Source organism: Dermacentor albipictus, chromosome 5 (genome assembly GCF_038994185.2).
Source record: "Dermacentor albipictus isolate Rhodes 1998 colony chromosome 5, USDA_Dalb.pri_finalv2, whole genome shotgun sequence".
Classification (NCBI taxonomy): domain Eukaryota; kingdom Metazoa; phylum Arthropoda; class Arachnida; order Ixodida; family Ixodidae; genus Dermacentor; species Dermacentor albipictus.
In genome coordinates this window covers 135433818-135444149 of record NC_091825.1, presented here as the reverse complement: position 1 = coordinate 135444149, position 10332 = coordinate 135433818, and the positions used below count along the sequence as shown (strand labels likewise).

The window sequence follows — 10332 nt, the reverse complement described above, 5'->3', positions numbered from 1 at the left end:
GTAGGCCAAAAATAGAACGCTTCAATGTTGCTTATTTTCAGACACTGTAGATGCTGCTAGAAGTGCAAATCGGTATGGTTAGGTAGTATCTGCTTAGAATTGAGTATGTTTCATGTTTAGTTTGATACAAGCAATATATTTTACATTGACAGTGTTCACATAACTTGCTGCATCTAATTTTGTTATAACATGGTTTCACTGCCACGTAAGAAAATAAAGAATTAAATTATGCCATTTTACTTGCCAAAGCATTCAAATTGCAATTCTTCAATGCATTCTTAGGTTGTCACTGACTATAATTAAATTATGAGGTTTTACGTGCCAAAACCATTATTTGATTATGAGGCATGCCATGTGGGGGCTCCACAAATTTGGACCACCTGTGGTTCTTTACATAACAATATACAACCTGATGTAATCGAGAACTGTGGTCACAATGAATTCTGTTCAACCTTCACACATTTTGGATATATCCTCTCAGTTGAAAACGTCTAGGCTTATGTGTAAGTGGCCGCAAGGTACAAATTGAAGGCAGAGGGCTTAGCACACACTTCCCTTCACATTTTCAACATATATTAAACAAATTCCAGGCATACATCTTGCCCATGCAGTCTATGACACTTCAATATCCTTTAATCACTAACCATATAGAAGCATGGCACACCTTACAAAAATGTAATTTCTTGAAACAGCCTTCTTTATTTAAGATAACCTCATATAGACCAATGAGACAAAAACATTAATGACTTCCTTCAGGAATGACAGGCACCAAAACACCACCATGTGTGCCACTACTGGATATCCATTTTCTTGTGTTATAGATATTATTTTTTTGCAGGATGCAGCATAAAGAAACCATGCTGCTGTCATATGCATGCAGCATTTCATCCAAGACACAGAAAAGAAAAGAAAGTGGTCAGTCTCTCCACTGATGCCCACACTGAGGACTGCAGCACTTGTAGAATGTAGTCATGGGCTCATCGGCTGATCGTGTTTGAATCTGCATGAAATAGGCGCGGCTATGGCTGCACTTAGGACATTTTTCCTCAGTTGAATCCACATTCTCCCACGCAGCAGCACCTCCGAGTACGTCATCAACATCCTTGAGTCTCGGGTACTTGCGGTTTGACATCTTCTGCTTAATGTTGTGCACGTACGGACATGTGTTGCAGGCAAACCGAAAGCAATTGAGACCTTCCTCTACGATGAGAATGTTGGAGCAGGTCGGGCAAAACAGAAGCATCTTCAACAGTTCTTTCTTTTCCAATCACTTAATGAAAAGCAGGTAACAGCCAGCCAGGACACAGCTCACAGAGACGAAGAAGTGCAGTCGTGTACCTATAACTGATGCTGGAAAAAATAACAAAACACAATAACTGACACGAAAAAAAAAAGAAAAGTACAAGAACCCTGACATGCACAAAATTGGTCTCCGCTAAAGTTAGATGGCACACAGCACATACTAGTGATCAACAGGGGCAAGATGGGGCAAGCATTGCTCTTTCCAAAAGTTTGCCCCGTGGTTCGCTGGATTTTCCCAAAAATCCGTCTTGTTTGCATAGCACACACTTGTATATAAGCAAGAAACATTACTGGGTCCTATGTTTTCGGGTGGAACCCTATCATTCCTGATTTTTGCACCTTGAAAGACTTCTTTGGGAATTAGGTTAAACCTGATATATCCCGAAAGTTTCGTTCTTTTGTAAAGGGTAAGAATAATTGAAGGTGGTTACGAAATTAATGAACACTGCCTGCCTTGTGTGAGCAAATGGTCACGATATATTGCAATATTAATCATATATGAATATGATATGGGATTACTTTACGCTTAACACTCCAACAAAAACCAAGATATGTCATATTGGAGTTCCTGCCGGCCTTGAGTGAAAGAAAGCTTGTTGCTTTTTTAGCAGCCGCATTTACGTGAATGCGGCAATGGCATATCGCAACTCATTCTCAGCACACACATTCTCAACACACATCCTCGGCAAAGCAATAGAGTCACAGTACCAAGGAGCGGGTTTTACTTCATTTGGAAGTGCAACTTTTTAATTTTGTTCTTACCTTTGTAAAATACTCCCCAAAATCCCTTCTTCTCAGAAAGAAACCACTGCTTCAGCCGGGGAACTCTGCGCATATAAGCGCAGGTGCAAATCACCAAGAGTCCAAACACCACCAGGCCATCGAAGGTGTACGCTGCGAGAGTGCAAATATTTCTATGTATGGTGGCGCAAGCTACAGCTGCTTATGCAAGTAAAATATCTGACAACTGAACGACGAATGATGCTGCCTGTACAAGACAAGATTCAGTCGCTAAAAACTAACGAAAAAAAGTCGAAAATAGCGTTATCGATGTTCGTGTTGCTATCATCAAGCAATATAGTACCAAGAGACTAGTCGAGCTGCACCATGACTGGGAAGCTAAAACTACAAGTTCATGGGAAGTGCAATAGTGAACGCTGCATGCCGAACATGTCGCATTATGGTAAATTTGTTAGGCGATAAGGCCATTTATCCACATTTCATGTATGTGTATCGGTGAATACCTTTCGTCAGGTAAGCGCTCTGCGCACGGACTTGATGACACCAATACTAACCATTCGTCATTATTTATCGAGAGAACATGGGCACGGTACCACCACCAGCAATCGTCAGTCAACAGTCAACTCCACAGCACGAATCCGCTTGGCTTTTTCTGCGGCTTGCTTCGACTGGTACGGCTCCGCTGCTGACGATGGCACTGCGAATTCAGGCAGAGAGGTTTGCGATGCGACGCGCTCTTGCAACTACTTGCAACTTTGGAACGGCGCTACCTCGGAAGACACGCGAAACCTTGCGCACTTAGAAATGTTTCGCAGTGTTAGAATGTCTGGGGCTGGGTAATAAAATATATATATATATAATATACGTATGTCTCTTCCTGACTTCTGCTGCCGCAAGCAAACCATGATGCCAACACAGAACCATTTTTACACTTGCTCTCCCACGATGCAAATTCCCGCTTCGTTTCCTGAGTAAGTCGTCGCCAAAATATGTGTAAAGGCTGCTTGCACGGCTGCATTACATGTATGAATACAAATGGCGCCAACAACCATTCTGTCCTTGTCGCTTGCAAATCCACAGAACTTTTGCTATTCAAATCGCACATCCTCAGTGGCTCTGCATGAAAACATTGAAAAGGAGGGTAGAATAAATGTATGAGTTGCTCTGCGTTGCGCGATCGATTGCTCGTGGTAGTGAAACAGGTCGGGAATTCACTGGCAATCATTATAGTTATTTACGCGCGGTCCAACGCCATAATACCGCCACATACACACGCATGGTTACGCATGACCTCTGTGACTGTGACAGTTCCTGTATGGTTGCGATAGCGCGGATTATTATTATTCTTTATCTCGGAGGCTATGCTTCTGGCGTTCTCTTCGCTAGTTCTCAGCAAAGCGGAAAGCGCCTACCCCGCGCTTAAATTGCGAGGAAAAAAAATGCTGTGCCATATTCCACTCTGGAATGTGGATGACCAGCGAAGCTGTGTATCACACGACAAACAGGTGACACAGAATTTTGAACATAGGTGCCAACACATTTATTGTCTTGTTCGGTGGTCATCGTGACGAAAGGTGCGCACACGTAGTGAATAGAACGAGCTGGCCTGGTTGTTTTAGTCACGGTGGTGGTTTTAGTGCGTCCTCAGCAGCCTTTCACACATTGATATTCAAAAATTTCGTCGTTCATCCCCTGACTGTTAGGTTGAAACTGGCTGAATACGAGCGCTCAGAGATGGTGGCGCCATTGCGCCACATAAAAACGCGCTACTATTCGCGAAGTGCAGAATGCGGGGCCCACAATGCAGACAGAGCGCCGGTGTTTGCATGTCTGAACGTGCGCATATGCGAGGCTTCTACGTGGCACGACCACGGGTTTCTACTTTTAATACTTCAACTACTCAAAAGCTAGCTGTGTTGCCTGTTACAACTGCAATCATCAACAATTTAACTGGTTGCAGAAAAAAGAAGAAGAAAAAGAAAAACAAAGCAATTGAATTACGGTGAGCGTTACCGAGGAAAAAAAAGATCTGTCAATTACAAAACTACCAATCATGTAATTGGTCAGTTACATGTAATGTGCTACGTAAAAGCATGGCGTACGTACTTGGACGGGACCGGTGCCCTTGCGTGACCGGAGCCACAGCGGTTATTTCAACTTCTTTATGCTGCGTAATTTGACTGTATTGCTGCTAATTTTTTTTTGCTCGGCTTAGTTGAAGTACGACCTGCAAACATTTGTGTTAGTTTGTCATATGCGTACTGCATCAATGCTTGTATGAGCTACACCCGCCGTGGTTGCTCAGTGGCTATGGTGTTGGGCTGCTGAGCATGAGGTCGCGGGATCGAATTCCGGTCACGGCGGCCGCATTTCGATGGGGGCGAAATGCAGAAACACCCGTGTACTTGGGTTTAGGTGCACGTTAAAGAACCCCATGTGGTTGAAATTTCCGGAGTCCTCCACTACGGCGTGCCTCATAATTAGAAAATGGATTTGGCACGTACGACCCCATAATTAAATTATAAGCTGCCTCAAGGCATACGTAGGCGGGCGTGCTACCTTGAGGTCGCGGGATCGAATTCCGGTCGCGGCGGCCGCATTTCGATGCGAGTTAAATGCAAAAACGCCCTCGTACCGTGCATTGGGGGCACGTTAAAGATCCCCTGGCGGTCAAAATTAATGCGGAGTCCCTTAGTAGGCATGCCTGATAATAAAATCGTGGTGTTGGCACGTAAAATCCCAGAATTTAATTCATTGCTACGTTCTTTTTGTGTAGAGTGATAGACGTCCATCACCGTTTCAAAGCTCAGCGTACCGAATCGTACAAAAGGAACTTTATTCAGGTGAAAGAACAATAAAAGGATGAAAGAAGGCCCAAGCTGCGCATGATAAGAATGATTATGTAGTTCTATATATGTACATCAAAAGGTCGTCCCCCGGCCGACGGGTCTCGTCATGGTTCAGTATCTGGGCAAGGCGAGGTTCTCCTTGTTCTTCTTGTAGACGTAGTAGCAGAAGAACATGGACACGACCGCGGCACCGAGGCACGCGACGACCACCATCGAAATTCCGGCCACTTGCAGGGGTGAAAGCTGGCCTGCATGTGCGGGAAAGATATATCAAACCAATACGTAATAGACGACAGATAAAGTGACAAAATACTGCAGAGGTTTCTGACGCAAGCTTACTGACATGTCGCGACGCCAGAGAGTGCTGTCGTCACGACAGAAGTGCCCCTGTATTAAAAGTAAAGGATGTCGCGCTTGCGACAGAAGCTGCTGCCAATGCGACAAAATCTCTTTCTCTCTCTCTCTCTCTGTTCACTTTTTCTCATGAAGTTGATCCACTTAATTACAAAGTTGCTTTACTTAATCGCGAAGTTTGTCCTTTTAATGTAATACGAAAATGACTGTTCCCGTGTCTGCATCGTTTATTCTCCTTTGTACTTCTGCATGGATCCATAACTAGCCTCAGTCTAAGGATTCAGACGCTGTCGCCTGACGATATAAATAAACAACAGCAACAACAACAACAACAACAACAACAACATGCCCAGCTACTACCGATATCAGACGTCGTCATGCCGCCTAAGCCAAAGCTGGCGTGCAAGACGAACACGACCCACTGCAGGCATGGCTGAACGGCACCTCATATCACAGGTATTCTGTGATATCACACGCTACTCTCTTACATGTGGGAGGCCGGATTAAGGCTCCCCGCTGTGGCAGATGAGCGTGGCAATATTTTCAACCATATCTCTTAGCTGGCCTTGAGGCCATACTTTCATTAAGTACGTTTTTTTTTACTACCACACTACTTGGTCGAGTTCACCCGACACATAGTTTGAAAGTTAGTCCGCAGCTCTGTCTTCCGTCCGAGGTACTTTGAACTGAGGCAACGCATTTCTTGCCGCCTTATTTTAAACTCTCTTGGTATAGGTATTATTGAGAGCTCTGCGTTTAAAATATGTCGCTGTGAACACAATTGATTGCGAATGCCTTCAATATTGTGTGCGAAGAGAACTCTTGACCACCCTTTGTGCACTGTACAATCGCCCTTCGTCGGTGGAAAGCGTCTTGAGACGCTGGTAAACGCCACTGTGTTTCTTTGAGGTGTCCTTAAAGGTGTCTCTAAACACGTTGTTGGGTTGCTTGAGGACACGATGACTGCGCGACACAATGTACGAGTTAAATCCCACTGTTAGTAAGTGAAACCGCCAGCTAGGTTCTTTCAAACGTTATGTTTTGCTAATCTCACGGTAAGAAGTTCATTAGTAGAACAAAAACAACAAAATAAAACCTATATTTCAATTTGTTAAGATTGCGCGCCGGAACTACGCCAACGCTACGCCACTGTGACGTCATGGGTTTCAAAATAATTTTCTCGTGTTTGTGCCGCTGTGGAGTAGTTAATGAAGGTTCTCTAAACTAGCTATGTTCAGTTTTTGGCTTCTTTAGAGAACGATTCTGCTCATCTTTACCGATGAACAATTAACTAAGCCCGGACATGCAGCTGCCGTCAAAATTCATCACGTCACGGCGAAGAACCTCGAGGCGGCGGCGGGCCACCCGTCTTTTCTTTTTGCGTCTTTTCTGGTTTACCAAACCTCCTCTTACGGTAGATGTTTCTTTCTTTTTCATTTTGAATTCCAGAATGACAATTTACTTATACAGCTTAGCTTATTTTTCTTTTTGGCGTCCCTTAAGTGTCGTTGATTTTGCGAACTCCACAGCTGCTTCTTTCCCATCGCATGCGCAAAACTGTGGCGACGGACATGCGTGTCCTTGCCGTCTACATGACTTCTACAAGTTTCCTTTGCAGATTTTATCTAAATATTTCTTCGAGAATAATGAAAAAGCACAATGTATCTACAGAATAAGAAATTATTTCATTGTCGGCTTATGCCTTCTATCCTACTTCAACTAGCGCAATTAGTAAGAGTTACGAGGTATAATTTTGAGCAAAGGATTATTGCGTGCCGACATGATGTTTCTTTATCTTCCCGAAAGGTTCGCAGCACGTACACTCGGCCACTCGGATCGCGGGATCTCAGAAAACGTTCAATTTTCGAGCAGCCTGCAACAGTAGTCAGTAAAACCGCACATCGCAATGTGCACCACATGTACTATAGAGGCTGTAAATGCGAATACTATAGGCTGCGTTGCGAGGCTGCGCAGATATTCAGCTTTTTCTCAGATTTCGTCTTCCGTAAAATTTTGTGGTTGAGTGTACGTACATGGGGCAGATATAACCATTTTAAACCCTTTGATATAACCAACCTCCTTGGATATGACGAGGCATGTAACACGTACGTTGTAAGGTAAAACACGCATCACCCAAGCAGCTGGAAGGTTGAAATTCAATCCGAAACTAATATATACTAGTATATATTAGCGCTACGACACGTCGCAATGTTTTCTTTTTTTTTTCAGCATGCTATCATGACTGGTTGCCCATGTGTATACTCATTGTCCGGGGCAATGACCTGACGCTGTTTAATAATTTGTGCAGCAGATTCTAGTTGGCGTCAATAACAATGTCATGATAGTTGTATGAGGCTATACACTGCTCGCAATTTTGAAGCGGCACTGCGCTCTTAAGTTAGGCTCGGAGCGACTGCGCTCGAGGTGGTCCGACGTATACGAGACTTCCCGAGCGATCCAGAATGGTAAGATTTTAAAGCTCGAATCACTTACAAATTGTACGAAGTTTCACAGTCGCCGTGCCCGAGCTTGTGAATGTTGTACGCGCGTATACTGTACTCGTCCAATGTGGCATTGAACACGTGTACTTCTATATAGCATGCCAGGAAGCGATCTTTTTACACATATATATTATCGCTGAAGCCAAGTTAGTACAAGCTTCATATCGCCAAATGTCTTCAAGTAGTCTCTACGAAACATAAAGGGGCATCTGTAACAATAACGCTTCGCAACTACTTCTCTATTGAACATGTACAAGTACTCGTGAGACGATTGTTATTTTTGCGAAGTACACAATGATGTTCGTCTGTCTCCTCATGGTTGTCAGTGTACCAGACATTACAAAGTTATCTTTCACAGCTGCTTTGTTTAAGACAGTGCACTCCATCGTTCGTGCATATGGACAACTGACGCGCTGATGCCAAAAAACACAGTTTGTGTGTCTGACACCCCAAAATCAAATTGCCAACTTTGACTGCAGACTATGATCTTCCAAGCAGCCTGGAAACAAGCATTGCGGTCTGATCTCAAAATCAAAGTCAGCGATTGTGTGCTGAATTCCCTGGTTGTGTCAAGCGTTTTGTGAAGGCGCATCAGTTATTTCATTTGACCCTCCAATATTACATAGACATATGTGTGCCAAAAAGTCAGGTTTGCACAGGATGACTTGCAGTTTTGTAGCTGCAGCATGTGTCTTGATTCAAGGTGCACTCACACGTTCCATAAAAAAAAAAAAACGTAGGGTTGCATAGTAATGTTGGTGCAACTCACCGGTTAGCTGCCCTTCGCTCTGGGCGTTGAAGTCGTATCCACCGGCACCCTGAGCGGTAACATCAGCGACAACGGCAATAAGGCCTGCAAGACGGCAAAACGAGGTGAAGCAGATCGACACGGACGCTTCACAAGAAGCGTGACTCACAACGCTGGAAGCCATGGACGCAGTCGCGCCCGAGTCCTTATCTATATTGTGAGTAAACGTTTCCGCCATGCGTAACGCGTCCGTTTTCCATTTTTCCCCTTCTGCATTTTCGCTACTATAGGATATTCGTATGGATATAAGTTCCTCCTAAAGAGTATCCATTGCACACTCACGAGACAAAGGGCTGTCTTATTGCCGTACAGAAATCGTCGAGACACATTTGTTAGCGTCAAGCCTAAACTTGACGTTCAAGTCGCAGCGGAGGTAAAGCCGCCCAAAGTGAGCTCGTCCGACGTGCTAGGTTTACGTTCAAACTATCCAGTGATAAACCTATCGAATTTTTACATTGCATCGAATCAGGGGAGATACCGCAAGAGTTTTTGCGTCCAGGGACTCTTGTTGTCAATTTGTTCTCGCTTTTGCTTAAATGAGCAAGGAACAAGGCGCCATGTTTTATTTGTGGTATGCACGGAAGAAAAGAAAGAAAAAAAGAAGTACGCTAACTAGTCTAGTAGTAACCTCTAGGAATTGTTGCTTGTTACTGCTAGTAGTAATTTAAAATGTCTTTTTGGGCCCTATACATTGAAAAGCCGAAGAGGCTTCGACGTATACGTGACATTATCGGCGTTAGTGTTGCCATACTTTTAGTATCTATATAATAGCAGCAAAAAACATCAGGTGCTTCACGTTATTAGGGCCGTTGTGTTTTCGCAGAACAGACAGTAACGCGACGGCGCTGTTGCACACATCATACGCTCGACGACGAAGGCGGCTGTACCATGGCGGCCAACGTTCAACGCAAGGGCGTAGACCGCGTTCGTGACCACTCACCCAACAGCGTGGTTAGGAGGAATTCCATCGCGACGCACGGCTACAGCTGCCACTCAAGTCCTCCGTCTCAGTGCTCGTTCCCCCGTCGTCGACAGCGTATAGTAGCTCGCGAAAAGCTGTCGAGTTTTTGTTCGTCTGGTCAACGACTCGCAGCGATCGAAATAATTCCGTAACGGGCCAAGAACTCTCGGCGCCTAAAGGCCTTATCTAAGCTGTCCCGAGGCGTGGCTCCCTCAACGGCCGAGTCTCTCGCGTACGGAGACCTTTGGAACACTCCTCCTCGCCGCGTTTTTATTGGTTCTTTCTTGGGTGACGACGGCTCGGCGCAAACAACGCCGTCACCGCGGCCGTTGCGTTGCGTGCCGGGCTGCAGAGCGAACCCCACCTGAGGCCGATAACGGTCCCGTAAGCGCGAGCGGGGTCTAGCTCGCCGCCTCGACGCTGCTACAGTGTCGGCGGGACGTCGCGATCTGCGCGTATGCCGAAAGATGTGAACTGCGGCTGTACGGCGCAACTGGAGTAACAAGTACAGTGCGCGTTTGACGACGATTCAAGCGCTTATTTATGCACATAAAACACACACACACGAGCTCTAATATACGTTGGTATGAATGTGCATAGACGTGCCCAGGATCTTTTGTGATGCTGTGTTGTAACTATAAGGTTCTGAGGCAGATTTTCGTCGGTGACATAGTCTGCGTGCCGTTTTCTTTAGGCATAATCTACGTGTAGTATACTTTCGGGGCTAAATAGGTGTTCTTATGTCATGATTGACCCGTCATTTAGGAATTCTAGTTCTCGTTTGGCATTTCCTTATCTAATATTGTTATATTCCAA

The 10332-nt window shown here is 44.9% G+C and overlaps 2 protein-coding genes and 1 long non-coding RNA gene across 3 annotated transcripts; all 3 read right to left on the bottom strand.

Moving 5' to 3' along the window:
* Positions 1–916: 916 nt before the first annotated feature.
* LOC135909300 (DNA-directed RNA polymerase III subunit RPC10-like) lies at positions 917–1243 on the bottom strand. The gene has a single exon (XM_065441238.1). It carries the CDS (start codon positions 1241–1243, stop codon positions 917–919), a length of 327 nt encoding a protein of 108 aa, XP_065297310.1.
* A 22-nt stretch (positions 1244–1265) lies between these two features.
* Positions 1266–2748, bottom strand: LOC135909310 (uncharacterized). The gene is made up of 3 exons (XR_010566679.2): positions 2598–2748; positions 2065–2196; positions 1266–1350 (listed from the first exon to the last, which is right to left on the bottom strand). It is a non-coding gene; the product is annotated as an uncharacterized lncRNA (long non-coding RNA).
* A 2109-nt stretch (positions 2749–4857) lies between these two features.
* Positions 4858–9751, bottom strand: LOC135909308 (uncharacterized). Its single transcript, XM_065441246.1, has 3 exons — positions 9496–9751; positions 8517–8600; positions 4858–5140 (listed from the first exon to the last, which is right to left on the bottom strand). The coding sequence occupies exons 1-3, from the start codon at positions 9521–9523 to the stop codon at positions 5004–5006; spliced, it is 249 nt and encodes an 82-aa protein (XP_065297318.1). The 5' UTR covers positions 9524–9751; the 3' UTR covers positions 4858–5003.
* Positions 9752–10332: the final 581 nt, after the last annotated feature.